The sequence below is a fragment of the Excalfactoria chinensis genome, chromosome 3 (genome assembly GCF_039878825.1).
Source record: "Excalfactoria chinensis isolate bCotChi1 chromosome 3, bCotChi1.hap2, whole genome shotgun sequence".
Lineage (NCBI taxonomy): Eukaryota > Metazoa > Chordata > Aves > Galliformes > Phasianidae > Excalfactoria > Excalfactoria chinensis.
The window spans coordinates 84,011,235-84,026,222 of record NC_092827.1 but is presented as its reverse complement, the minus strand read 5'-3'; the positions used below and the strand labels follow the sequence as shown (position 1 = coordinate 84,026,222).

General features: G+C 38.0%; 1 protein-coding gene across 1 annotated transcript in view; it reads right to left on the bottom strand.

Annotated features, from left to right (window-relative positions):
• The window catches only part of HHAT (hedgehog acyltransferase), a 140,736-nt gene that overhangs the window by 44,033 nt on the left and 81,715 nt on the right, over positions 1-14,988 (bottom strand). The window contains exon 11 of the mRNA XM_072331920.1: positions 8,840-8,984. Coding sequence (XP_072188021.1) covers positions 8,840-8,984 — 145 coding nt within the window. The remainder of the gene's footprint in view (positions 1-8,839; positions 8,985-14,988) is intronic.

Sequence of the window (14,988 nt, the reverse complement as noted above, 5' to 3'; positions counted from 1 at the left end):
CGATATGAAATCGACTGTGTTGTTTACTATTTTTCACATGTAAGCTGCAGTACTTTAAAAATCAGAATAACTAAATCATTTGTTAGCATCCAAGATTTCTGTTTAAGATGCTTAAATACTGCTATGCTACTGTGTTGCTGCAAATGATTTACTGCTAACTAGAAAATCAGGCAGGAATACTCAGGTCTGGCAGCTTGACAGAGATTTGTGGACAAAGACAGGTGTCTCAAGAAATGTCAGAAATAAAACGTCAGGTCTTTTTAAATCACGGAGGGCTGAGGCATTCAACAGTCATGCAAATTCAACACCTCTTATATCAGGAATTTTACAGATAGTAAGTAAGAAAAGGGAAGGATAAACTGGAAGACAGCTTGTTAAATAAAAACAACCCTAGAAGTCCATTACTTTGCTGGAAGGAATATTCCTCAGGAATTTCACTGCTCAAAAATTCATCATTATCTCAACAGCAAACACTAGAGGTGATTTGTAGCAATAACTGGGAGAGCATATGATGGTCCAACTTTGTATCTGAATTTAACTTAATGATAATTCTTGCATTTCTTCATTCCAGTATCTCAGCTACACACTGTTATGATACACTAACAGAAAAAAAATGTAGCGTTACTAGGATTGTTAAAGTTTGAGAACTTCAGCTCATGCTTTGTTCATTCCTGCTGTTTTTCATCCCTGTTGCAAAGGCTACACATCTTTTAGAGGAAGATAGCCTCCCCTATGGCCCATGCACCTTCACAACATAATCATTAACAACACCTCTGACTTTGTTGCTAGAGATGCAAGAGCCAGAGTGAACACAGCATGACTTTCTGGTCTCAAGCTGATATACAGGGCTGGCATTTGGAAAATAAAAAGGAAGAGTCCATTTTTTCCTATAAGCTGAGAAAATTTGGTCTAGCAGGCTCTAAGTGGCAATAATTGTGGAACCCCACAATGCTGTTTTTAAAATCACTTTTCAGAAAATAAACAACTTAGAAAGTTGTCGTGAAAGTCTCAATGATTGCAAAGCTAAATACAGCTGGTGTTTCAGTTCCTGCTGTTAGATGGTGACTTTCTGTATTTGGGAACTGTTCTCTTAATGACCATTTGAAAAAAGTGAAAGAGTCAGAACAAGTTAAAATCTGAAGACAGGTGAAAGGCGCTGACTGAAGGAAGAAACAGGATTCAATGATGTAGCAGCTATCAGGCTACTGAAATTTCCGAATAAGGGAAAAAAAACTGCATCATGTTTTAGAGATTTTTTTTGATGGTTACAAGTCATAGCTGAAATTATTGCTACTACTGATCTGTTAAATACATGTTACCACCACTACAAGCCCATTGATGTACAAATTTCTCAATAAGCATAGCGATTCAGCTTGCATAGAATGGCAATTCCAGTATTTTATGCATCTCTACAGCACCATGAGACACTGTCACACATCTGTGGTGCGCTCACACGGAGGAATGAGAAGCAAATAATGAGAGAAACCTCTACTCTTCTAAAGTTCTCGGCTGGGATAGTTTACACTGCAAAAGCTAGCAAGCATAATGGTAGGGAGGAGAAACAGATATGGCCAAAATTAGATCTCTCCCCTCAACAATGCAAATGAACAGCATCTAGAATGGAAAAGGAAACTAACAGTCCTCACAAATTACTCTTGCTGGTAAAGCACAACAAAAAAGATTTAGCATAACTACAGCTACATTCCTCTCTTCCAGTGTTGCCTCAGAGGCAACAAGTTTGCTGGCAGCACCCAGCTCCTTTCCCTACTGGTGAATCCATAACTCACACAGGAAAGAAGGAGCACCACTCCCAGCTTGGTAATAGGCTCCCAAAAAACAGTTTTAAGAAAAAGAGATTTCAAAGGTGTTCCTACATGGCTTTCTGACATGTTCATCATAGTATCTGATCCACTTGAGAAAGGCATTTTAGAGGTGTTACAAGACTTTTTTTTAGGTTCTTCTATAAATTTTAAAACCATTCCCACTCTCCTACTTCTTTGCTGAACTCTGCTATAGAAATCACAAGCTGCATACTGAAGAACAGTCACAAGACCATAGAAATTTTGAGATTTTTGAGACAAAAATAAAAATTTAATAAAAAATAAAAATAAAAATAAAAAAAAGTTTTACTTTTTATGCTTATGCCATGTTTGATGCTGGAGGATTCCACACATACAGAGCGCTTCAGTCCTTGAGAGTGTGCAAAAAATAGCACCTGCTCATCTTCCACACTGCCAAAACGTGCTTGTTTGGCTCTATCACAGCTTCTACACCAAGCATGTCGCTACCAGCATAGTTCTATCTGTGAAATGCAATTGGCTAACCCAACTACACCAACAACTACTCATCCTATCATCCTACATCTTTACAGGTATCACTAGAATGGTAAGAAAAAGGTTGTACAAAACCTGCCCAAGTCGCTGAAAATCTGGGGGTTTTACTACTATCAACAAAGCCCATTAGGCTCATTAGGTAACAAACATTCTCTTTTTGTGAAAAGCTGCAGATTGCCAGGGAGGCAATGCAACTTAACAACAACCCCAATTTCCCTTGTCCTGAAATTAATGTCATTCTGGTAGTCATATGTACGTATACATTATAATGCATAACAATGAGCTTCGTACACACAGTCACACTGTAGATTCTTTTGCATTTTTTTTGTACGTGTGCATGCTGCATGTAAAATAAAGGCTTTAACATGTTACATGATATGTAGTTTCTTTGGGACTGATTCTGACCCTGCAATTATATGATCCAGGCAGACATATCTGCACAAGTTCTGGGACTTTATGGATAGAAGGGTATTTCAGTATTGATGCGATTTCAGGCTTGGGTCTTAAGCGCCTAAAGACAAATGGCAACCTATTGATAATCAGCAGCAACTGTTGTATTTAAACATGGCAGTGCTCCAACATTTTGCACAAAGAATGGCAGCCCAAACCAATACAACAGAAGTGGCAGAAGAACATACTTTATTCTTTCAATTCTAAAAAGAAACCAAGCCGAACAAAGATGAATATTTGCTTTCATACAAGTCGTAGTCTCTGGGAGGTGAAAGGGGGTGAACTGCCTCTGCATTTCTGCAGACCCAAATCTGGCTTTCTTGGCGTTTTGCCAGCTCACTTCACAGTGAACTGCACCCACTAAGCAAGGTCACATAAACGATTACAAAACCAAGTTTCCTTTGTGCGTGAAGAGGAATGAATCATTTGGAAAAATGTGACATCTTTAGCACTATTCTTGCCACTCTGCAATATTTCTCTAAATTATGCAATCCATCAATATAGCATTCATAAATGTACTTTTGGGGAAAAAAATGACCTTAAATTTCTGCATAACCACAGAAAGTGGGACTTAGGAGTGAAAGAGAAAATCTGGAGGATCTGGAATGCTGGAATACCTTATGGCAGCTCCCCTGCAGCACAAGATTCCAAACCCAAACCAGAGCCACCTGAAAATGTGAACACCAACTCTGAACAGCCAGTCATTGCAGTAGACCTCCTGTTTTTTACCAGTTACAAATAAATTGGAATGAAGCTTTTGCAAGAGATACAGAGAATACAGAGAAAAGGACTGCACAGGGACACCTCAGCTGATAGATTTTGTGGCCTCCCATCAGGTCTTTTGCTGCTTGATTTCATTTTCCCTGAAGATGTTCAAGAGATGCACAGATGTAGCACTGAGGGACTGAAGGTTAGTGGGCATGGTGATGATGGGTTGATAGATCTTAATGGTTTTTTCCAACCTTAATGATTCTATGGTCCTGTGATTGTATACATATGTACGTTATCGGGCAACACCTCAAAGTTAAAATATCCAACAAAAACTTTCTGTTTAACAACACATTCTAACTTATTTGTTCCACTTTGTTTTGTTAGCTTTCTTCCGCCCTTAAAATGTGTTAAATCTATTAACTAAACTAGCAGTAATCAAATTCTTAAGAGGGAGATGTTGTTGTGTGAACTGCTGGTCATCACAAAATATTTTCCCTACATTCATGATTGCAGCAAATGAGGCATGTGATCTGCAACATTAGTTAGCTTTGGGTAGATATGCTATTGCATGAGCCGGATCACAGTAAACAAAAATGGACACAGCAATATTTTCACACAGCAATGGAGTTACAGTAAATAACTTATAGTTTTTAAATGATTCAGGTGTTGAATACAGAAAGGCATCTTAATCACTAATACAGGAGAGATTCTTTCATCAGTAAATTTTTACCATCTTCAAAACCAAGGGCAAAAGTTCTAAAGACAACAGCAATCCAGGACCATGTGTTGAAGGATCGTGATACCCTTTGAAATTCACAACTCTATCACTACATGGTCTATTTAAAAAGAAACAAAAATGTTCAGAGAATAATCTCCAGTACTGTGATACAGTATAATTAACGAACAATGTAATTTGAGTTTCATGTCATAAGAGAATGATCTCCTACTGTTTTTGCCCACATTTACATATACTACAACAAATGTATTACACCAAACTCTTTGCCTCTCTCAAACCTTTGAATCTCCCATGACACTATCATGGAAATTCCCACTTGCAAGTCAATGGCTAAAATGCTTCATGGAGCACAGTATGAGGTAGGGCTGCGGAGAAGGGAAGTTGTCCATAAAGCTGGTGAGATAGTCTCTGTAGTGATAAGAAAATCCTTTTATTCACTATAAATTAACCAAATAATTGGATTCTGAGTAGCATAAGATCTGATTTAGCTTAAAGCAAGTTAAAAGAGAAATCTATAGGCAAAATAAAGGCTTTCCCATTTTCAATTAGGGAAAAATATTAAGCATTTGGAAACTAGCTTTAGTTCTGCATAGCACAATTGGTTTTCAAATGCTTTTAGAAATGTTTCTAACAAAAATATTCACATATGGTACTATGCATTCCATTGTAAATGCTAGAAGGAAAGAGCAAATATTTCCAAATTTCCATGAGAGTGTTTGCCGGTAGCTTAAATTGCACCATCACTTCCACTAAGTTGTATCTTGCTCACAGTGCTAAGAGATATTTCCACCACCTGACTCCAACTTCAAACAGAAATAGTTAGAATGTTACTGAAACTGCCATTTTATATATTATCAAAGTCCTTAATTTGCTAAGAAAAAAGATTTCACCCCCCCCCCTTCATAATCCTGCTGTGTTGCACACAGATTTCTGTCAGCTGTATCTGCTGATAAACCACCTACAGCTTGGAATAGGTCTGGAGGCCAATCAGGAGCTCTTCCTACGCCAGGACAAAAATCAATATTTTCTCCATTGCTTGACAGATTTTTCTCTACCTGGAGACTGTCCTCCAAAGATTGCAACCCAACAGCTTACCTTGATAATGCCTCACAGTTGGAAAGTTTCTCCTATCTCAGCTAAAGCTTTCCTGCTGCCTTTCACAGCCATTTTCAGTCTCTTGGCTCTCTGGAAATAGCGACTAGTTTGTTAATAGCTTCTTTTCAGAAATCACTGTGTACTTCTATCTTCCCTCAATGCCATCCTCTCAGGGCAAAACAATGTCATTTAGTTCAGATTCATGACTCCTAGACTTCCCACCATTTTGCTGCATTCTGCTCTCCCTAATTGTCTGATTTTTTTATTTTTTTTAACCCACAGTAACCAAAACTAGATAGATTTTAAGTTTAAACTTCAGAATGACAAGCAGAAGAGGGGGTTATTTTACGCATTTCATACTGCTGTCAACATGTCTTGGCATAAGGGTCTATTTTTGTTGGAAGTGGCATGATATTGTTGCTTCACAAAGTTTGCAGCCTGGTACAATGATCACAGATACCTTTCACTGCAGAGTTTCTGCCTCGCCAACCATTCTGGACTCCTGCGGTAAATCATTTCTAAATGGGGGTGAAATTCGCTCTTTGCTGGCTGTCTGCTACAGGACACTTTCTTAAAGGTTAGACATCCAATCTAATCATAACTAGTCTGTACAAAACGACTCTGAATGCAGTGAAGAGTGACAATGCATCTCATCCCATGCCAAGATGTATGTGAGATGAACTGCTCTCAAAAGAGGCACTCTTCACTTTGCAATATAGTGAGGTAAATTGGATGGTTAAAGACTGGTTTATAGTTCAGTTTAACGACAGCTGTCCAATGTCTAGACAGCTAATCAAAGTAAAATATACCTCGCACACACTGTGTTTTCCTCATTGATCTGGACTCTGTTCCTTGTAAACCAAGGAAGGAGCATAAAGCATTTTATACCTTTTGTATCACTCAGCATACTTGTGTCTCCTCCCAGCTTATTGCCTGCAGAAGTGCTTGCTAAGGTCGTGTATTCTGTTGACCAAAAGCATTACAGTGCTGCCTTTCCAAACAGATCCCTCAGCTGTAAGTTAAATTTTAGAAAGGAGATGTAAGGCCTGTCCAAACAGTTGTAGAAAAGAAATTAGAACAAATACCGGTAGGTAACAAACACAGACACCTGCTCCTGAAATTGACAGTAATGCTTTCAATGATGCTGAGAAATTTATTTTGAAGTTTATTTTCCATAAGAATAATGCAGTTGAAAAAAAAAATATATACTGCTACCTGGCAGTAATACAACAGAACTCATAATTTCTGACCGGTATACACTGGACACGTGAGGTTTTAGGATACTGATATTCACTTCCTTGTCAGACCTGAGAATTCCATGCACAATACCTGAAGGTCCACCTAAAACTGGAAATCTAATTTCTGCTTTGAGATATATTTCATTGCTCAAGTTGGGCATCCATGACCTTGAATAATTTTGCTAGTGATCTACAAATGCCAGTTCTATTTATAAACTGTGTGATGCAAATGTATTCTCCTTCTGTCTTCCACCTATTGCTGTGCACGCAAGTTTCTGTACAAACAGTTCCATGGGATTTGAACAAAAGAAGGAAAATAACTATTCTTGTGCAGCTGATGTGCATGCAGGTGGACAGCTTTTTTTCTGCAATTATTCTTTCATACTGATCTCTACTCCTTATCTCAGAAGGACACGTGATAGGTTTGTATTGTGTGTTCTATCAGTCAACACTTAAATTTACTTTACATTGAAGACAACAGTTTTGAATAGTCCTTCAGGACTTGACTGGCCTGCATTTATTCAATTGTACAAAACTATAGTGGAGCAGGAGTGCAGATGCAATGAAATCTTAGCTGATTTTCAGTTACTGTGAGTTGTGAGAACCAGTAGTAAATAAGCTCATGGTCATCCATGTGATCTGAAGATACAGATAAATAGCTTAACCCCTAGATTTCTACTAGTACAGGATGAGCCGCACAAAGCAGAAGCTCTTGAGTTATACAATTAAAGTTAATTTAATACATCATGGAAACACATCAAACATGGTGTCCCTGCTTGAACAGGGTTGTTGGACCCGATGACCTCCACAAGTCCTTTTCAACCTCAACCAGTACTTTAAACAAATTCCAAATAATCAAACTAATTTGTACTCCCTATCTCAGACACCTGCTATCTCTTAATAAATAGTTATATATAAAATAGAAAAAGAACAAAAGCAAACAACATCGCTGCTCTAGAAAAACAATTAGTAATTGGTCTGATTTAATACTGTGCTACTTGTTAAAATATTGTCCTTCTTGGATTAAAAAAAAACAGCATTCAGTAACTGCTAATATCAACATTTTATTTACAAAACACTTTGCATTAAACTACAAAAATGAAAGGAAAATTTCTCTGGATTTTTTTTTTTCATCCACAAGATTTGATGCTCAATTCTAATTCCAAACTTATTCTCTCATCTAGTATTTTCACACTGAAAGTATTAGCCAACTAACCATGAAGAAGGAACAGAATTTGACAGAAAATGAAGCTTTTCTTTAAGAAAACAGTGAACAAATCTCTCATGTTTTGAGACCAAAGTACGAACACAAATATACAACCTCATCCTGCCCAGCATTAACAAAAAAACTTCAACTACTTTTTACACTAAAAATGTGACCACCTCAGTGCTGCCTCAACATTTTTCTCTTAAGCAGAGAAGATAAAGAATTCATTTGATCTACACAACTTACACTTTCATAGTCTCATCATATGGGTAATCTTAAGAAGGACTCCAGCACTGATCACTAAAGCACCACAAGGAACATAGGGAGAAAAGACTGCATGAAGGAGCAATGTCAGTCTTCATAGGGGAGAACTTCTAGGCACATAAGCTTACTAGAACTATTTTAGCAAGGAAGCTCATCCACAAAACCTTTGTTTGAAAAAGTAGCCCTCTAGCAGTAATAAAAAACTCAGAAATGCTTATGAACTCTGCCTAAATAAATAAACAAATAAATGCAGCTGGATTTATGCCATGGTTGAGTTCACAGCACAAAGCTACACACTGCTTATTCAACAGTGTCACAAGCTGACGCTGTCACACAAGATCCTATGTTCTCAGACCCTAGCCTTATATTAGGAATGTCCCTACCCTCACAGATCCACTACAAAATCATCTTCAGTCACTCAATTCTGCTGTAAAAATGCAGACATAATTCACTAACCATCTGCAGAATCAAAGGGGTTGGCTTTAGTACACCTCCCGTTGATGAACATGAAAAATAGAGAAGAAAAGAAATCCCACCAGGCTAACCTGTCACAAAGTTACTATTCAGTCTTCACTGATTTCACTGACAGAGAAGCATGATAACTCCCTTTCTGTACTTCATGGGAGAAATCCAACATTACTTTATAGTCACACAGCCTTCATCATTATTTAGATTGTATCAGGCAGATTTTTTATGGCTTTGAACAGAAATAGAAAAAGTTGCTCCCAATTTGCACCTGGCTCAGCCTCCCCATGGTAATTTTTGGAAAGTTCTATTATCTACAAAGCACATAAAACAAACTTGCCTTCCACAAAGATCCTGTTCCAGTAGATTTTTCCAACGTGATTTCCTCCAAGAAATATTAGATTTGATAAAATCAACATTGAAGTGCAAACAGATGCTAGGACAGCATGAAGTCGGCGATGAACTCTTGGTGAGAAGAAACGTTCCTGAGGAGCAAAACAAAAGGCACAGATAAAGCTAACAGTCCCTACAAGTTTTAAAGCATTGTTAGAAAAAGACATTTTGGTTGTGACAAACAACATTTACACACAAGCTTAAATCCTTCTGGAATAGTTCCCAAAACTTTTAACATATCTAGCAGAACCGCGAGAGGGAAGATTTAAACCAGATATTAGCAAGAAATTCTTTACAGTGAGGGTGGTGAGACACTGGCACAGGTTGCCCAGAGAGGCTGTGAATGCCCCTCCCTGGAAGCAACCAAGGCCAGGCTGGATGAGCCTGTGAGCAACATAGTCTGAAGGAGGTGACCCTGCCCATAGCAGGGTGGTTGGAATTTAATGATCCTAAAAGTCCCCTCCAGACCAAACCATCCTATGGTTCTATGAACTCCCACCAACACCATTTAACTTAGAGTAAGATTTTATGACAGAAGCAGAGCTGAGTTAAAGTTTGAAGGGACCTCTGGAGATCACCTAGTCCAACACCCCTGTTCACAGAAGGGTTAGCTAGAGCAGAACTGTGCCAAACATTTCTTCCATCTTACAATTTGGTATCCATACACATGGATCCCCTTGAACCTTCTCTTCTCCAGGCTGAACAGACCCAGCACTCTCAGCCACACTTCATACAGAAGATGCTCCTTTCACCACTTTTGTTGTCCTTTCATGGACTCAGTCCAATACATCCATGCCCTTTTTGTACCAGGAAACACAGAACTGGACACAGTTCTATATATCTTGTATCTTAATTTTTGCTTCTTAAATGTAGTCCTTGAATATTTTTTTGTTGATGCTGTAAGCAATAAACAACATGCTTCTGGGGCTGACAGTAATTTGTAATGGATTCCCTATGAAGTAAAGCATGTCAGTACAAAACAAGTGGTGTAAATAAATTCTGAAGTCATTCACGCTTTGGTTAATTAATTAGACTTCACTGAAATAATCTAGTCAGATCAGAATAGGTGATTAGACTGAGTCTCTTAATAAACAGACATTTCCATATAAAGATTACTGAAATATATATGCAATCCCAATATTTTTCATTGCAACTATTGCTGCTCATATTTGAGAACTGTAAACATCCATTGTAAAGCTCCCATATAGTTGTCCTAATGATCCAAATAAAGCAAGACTCTCTCCATCATATACTAGTTTACCTTTTTCTATATTTATATTTCGTATTATCGCCTGAGGTGCAAGTGCAGCAAGGGAGACTGCAGAAAGACTGTGAAAGAAGAAGTAGAAAGCTTCAGCTTTCTCCAGTCCTTGGGGGAAATACTACCTCATTACACTACTGCATAAAAAGAAAAATCATGTTTATCACGTTCCCAGGCTGAAAAGCTTCTTTGCATAGGGCCTGAATCTGCAAAAGACTGAGTGCTTCTTGCAAAGTAATAAGCATTCGCCAGGGCGTAGAAACTAAGGGAACTATCAGGAGGGCACTCAGCCTCTATGTCATAAATGTCGATGCTGCAGAAAACAGTCTTGTGACTATAGCATCAAAAAAGAAAAAAAATAACAACCAAAAAACAGGCCAGTAATTAATCTTTAATAGCCGCAGCCAGACTACAATTCATGCTCAGATACCTGAAACAACATTAGCACATGGTCAAAAGAGACTTAAAAATACATTCCTAGACAAATTGCTAGTTTGCTAGTTCTATAAGCATCGGAACAAATGTTGCAACTGCTAGATTATTAAGTTACAAAATTTCAAATAAATGAATTACAAGCATAAAAATATAATTTTAACATATTACTGCAAAGTAGATCTCTGGTAAATCAAATGTTAGTCCCAGCAGGAACTATATCTAGTGTATGAGTCAGTCTGAGCCAGCACAAAAACATGGATAGATAAGCTTCTGCTGGACTATATGTGCAATACCATAACAGTCAACCTTCCATACAACATGGGAAAAACACCCATGTATGAATACAGAGACTGAGATTTCTCACTGAAAACTCTCGATCAAAACTAGGGTGTCATAGGGAAAAGGCAGAGGATAGAAGAAAATTATACAAATATTCATAGATACAGTTACTTATTAAATTATCTCTTTCTCTTTTTAGTAAACTGCATCCCCAAAGTTGCCCAAAATGTTTTCTTTCAGTTCACAGACAGGTAGAGGCTATCTTGTCTCCTTCTGAAATGCACAGTATGAGCATGTATTCCCACATAGCAAAGCATATGCCTTTTTACAATGCATAAATGTATACAGATGAAACGTTCCAAATCTTGCTATTCATAGAAATCATAGAATCACAAAGTTGGAAAGGACCTACAAGATCTAGTCCAACCATCCTCCCTTTACCATACCTACAGAAAACCACTAAACCATATCTCCTAGCTGACTGTCCAGTTTAAATAAGGAACAGGTATGGTCTTTTTGTGTTACAACCTTTTGTATTCAGAGTCACTCTTCTTACATCATGTTGATCAATTTAGACAGAGCTGTAGCTTACGTATATAGTATACCACTAGATCTATCCTCACTCTAACAAACTTCTGCATCAACTCCATAGAGAAACAGTTTCAGTTAGGAAAAAGAGCTAGAGATGGGTAATCCATCACAGTTTGTTTGATGGCATTTTGCACTGAGGCACTGATTCAAGCTGGTAAGTTAGTGAGGTCTATCTGTTTTGCAACCCAAAGCAGTAAGACTAAAGCAAACAACACATCTGGAAAGAAAAGCTCCAATTTTTTTTCTTTTCTTTTTTTTTTTAAATGAATACAGTTAATACAAATAAATAAATAAGCCTGTCACATATAATACATCGCGCTCTACAAAAGTGCTATATGTTAAACAGTACAAATGAACCATAAAAGCCTTTGGTCATTTATAAGGTATAAGGGAGTAGTTTAAGACAGAAATGATTTAGACAGAAACCAAACCATTTCTGGGCTGTACTGCAGCTAATTTCCATTAACGTTGCTAGGCATCGATCCAAAAAAGCAGTACAAATTTTCTTAAGAGTCTCTAATGTCAGTGCAGCTTTTACCCAGCTGCCACAAAAGTAACAAATAAAAAAGTTCCCTTAACATCTCATGTCATCTGAAAAAGCTAACTGTAAGAGTACCTGAGTAGTTACTGTGCTCAAATTATTACACTAGAAGCATTCATTTATGTATGCAGAAGGACTGAAACTGCTCTTGATATTCCATAGTAACATTTGTGATTTAAATATCTACTAGCATTTACATCTTTCTGAATATAAAGCATGTCATTTTCTTCAAAGCAGACAAAATACTAAAGAACAAAAATCACATCAACAATTCTTCATTACACAATTGAATGCCTTAACCAATACATTCCATTGCATCAATACAGGCAGCTTCTTCTGTGGGAGCATCACAGATCTGTGGTGCTTTTCTGGATTTATTTTGCTGTCTCTTTGCTTCCCCTCTTTTCCTGTTGGAAATACTGTCAGGAAAGTGGTGAAAGAGCACTTCATGTGAAAATGACACTGAAGCTACAGCTACCTGGGTGACACACTGAAATCTGCCAGTATACATCATTATGGAGCAAAACAGGGATTCACAGAATTTATTTATTTTTGAACTACCTTTCCAGAGACTTGGTAATCTAAGAATGAATATAACAAAATCAGAGAGTGTCAAAGAGTGTGGTAAAACTGGAGAGGCAGTTGAATGTTTCTCATAGGAACATATGCACTGTGGAATAAGACTGTCAGATACTACGGCCAGCGTGACATGAAACATGTGCTTGATCCTACAGATGTTACATACTGCAAAAGCATAGACTACATTATTTTCATCTGCCTTTGGTTCTTAAAGGGTGAAGACAGACTAGTACAATTTTTAGTAGAGTTGTCAGAGTTTAAACAGAATATTTATGATGTAATTAGTATCTACAGATTTAATCCTAACCCAACTAACCCTAGCAGTCGATACATCAGTAAAAAACTTCATGAGATAATATTATCTGTGCTATTTGTTTTGAAGAGCTGAAAAAATTCACTATGCAAAACCTAGTCTATTTGTTATGTTCCACTGTCTCCCAAGCGCACAAATAAGTGTTCTTCTCAAGTCCACTAAAGCTTCGCCCTTTCAACTTCCTTTTACTAGAGAAGCAAAGTTTAAAAGGTAATTTAATGTTGACTCATCTGTATGTCAGAAGATGAAACTCTTCTTTCCAATGGGCTGTTAATACAGGTTGAAAAGGATTTTGGCAGGGAGGGCATGAAGCAACTGAAATTCGTGGGATGTTACAGTCACTGTGTTACAAGAGGAGCATAGATGTACCCTTATGCATACTAGGAAAATCAGTGGAAGAAAATCTCAAATTGCTAATTGGAGCTCCTGTTACCAGTGTTATCTAAGGACCTGTACTTCAGCTTTCACTGCCCATTGCTCTCAACTAAAGAATAAGGCCCATTCTTGTTTACTTCCCTACAGAAGTAAGAGAGACCATCCAGTCAATCTCAAAAGCACTTTTAAGTGCTTCCTTTCCAAAAATATTCCTGGATAAATAAAGGCCAACTCTTCAAAGTTGATCTCTGAGCCCTGGTAATCACCTCCATTAACACATGAGCAAATACCTCAATGCCTCCTTTGAATCTGGGTCATCCGCAATGCAGCCATTTGCCAAAAATAACAGCAAAGCATAAAAGCAAGAGAACAGGAGACAAACTGAAAGAGAGCGAGGAGCAGATGGGACAGTGGGAAGGGAAGTGATACATCCTGACTAACAGTTATTGGCTATTTTATCTAGCTGCAGTTAGGGACACTGAAATGCAGGGCAGGGTGTGACTGAGCAGCTGGGGGAGCAGATGGGATGGAGGAAAGGCTGAAAGTTGTGACAAAGCTCTGCCAAACAGGATGTCAATGTATTTGCTTTCTGAAGTGAGCAGTAGAAATGACAATGGGCTGAGTCCAAGCAGTGCAGCAACGTCTGAAAGAACTTGTTAATGCACATTGTCAACGGGTAATAGTGACAAAAGTGCATTTGAAGGAATACAAAAACGAAGAGAGGGAGTACATGCAGTCATTAATAAAATGATGGTAGAAATCAGGATTAAGCACCAGCAGGTGCAATGGAAAGGCAGCTGATGAGAGGTTGAACCATCACTGGGAGATCTCCTGCTCTCTGAAACTAGTAGATAGGGTAACAGCAGAGACTTTACCACAGAACAGAAGAAGAAAGAAAATAAGGATTTTGGTTTGAATACACACGGAAAATACCTATTTATGATATAATGCAGAAGAAATTATGGAATTCCCAGTATTGCTATAACAATAACAAGATAAGGAACAAGCCTGTAAGTAGAACGTAAGCAAGAAGTGCTACCAAGATCTCATCCACCTACAAGAGCTGCAGCAAACAGAAGAGCAAATTTAATTTCCCACCAGCACATACTGTACTCTTCAGCAATCATGCAATCCTTCCTGTTTGCTCCACGCTCCATCTAGCTCTAGCCCAAACCCAACCCTTCATTTTTGTTTGCATCTCTTTTGGCATCTTGTTTTGCTTGTGGTTGTCCTTCCCTTCACCCCAAGTCTAACTATGGCCCAGAGGTCAACTCCTGTTGCTCCCCAAGGCATATACTTTCCTTCCAAAGCAAATGTACAGATTTGCTCTCAGAAGGTTCACACAGGAAGGAGGGCACTGACAACATTTTTTTCTGAGACAGGATGATGCAAATGACCTGTAATTCCCTACTGACAATACGTGACTTCTATAAAAAAGGACCACAAAATTAAAATCGAGCAGCTGTCAAGATCTATGTTCACAAATAGAACTTGTTTCTGAACTTAGAAATAAATGCTATATATAGTATTTGAAAAGATACTCATCTTCTCTATTGATGCCTTACTAAATATTCACTCATCAAAATGTTGTCTTGCACTGGAACCAGTTCATTTTTAGATATTCCAAAAGATCTACATTTATAGCATCGTTCAGCAAAGAGCCAAACCCCTTTCAGTTTGAAGTAAGCCTCCTACCAGCTCAAATGTACACACCGCACTTAA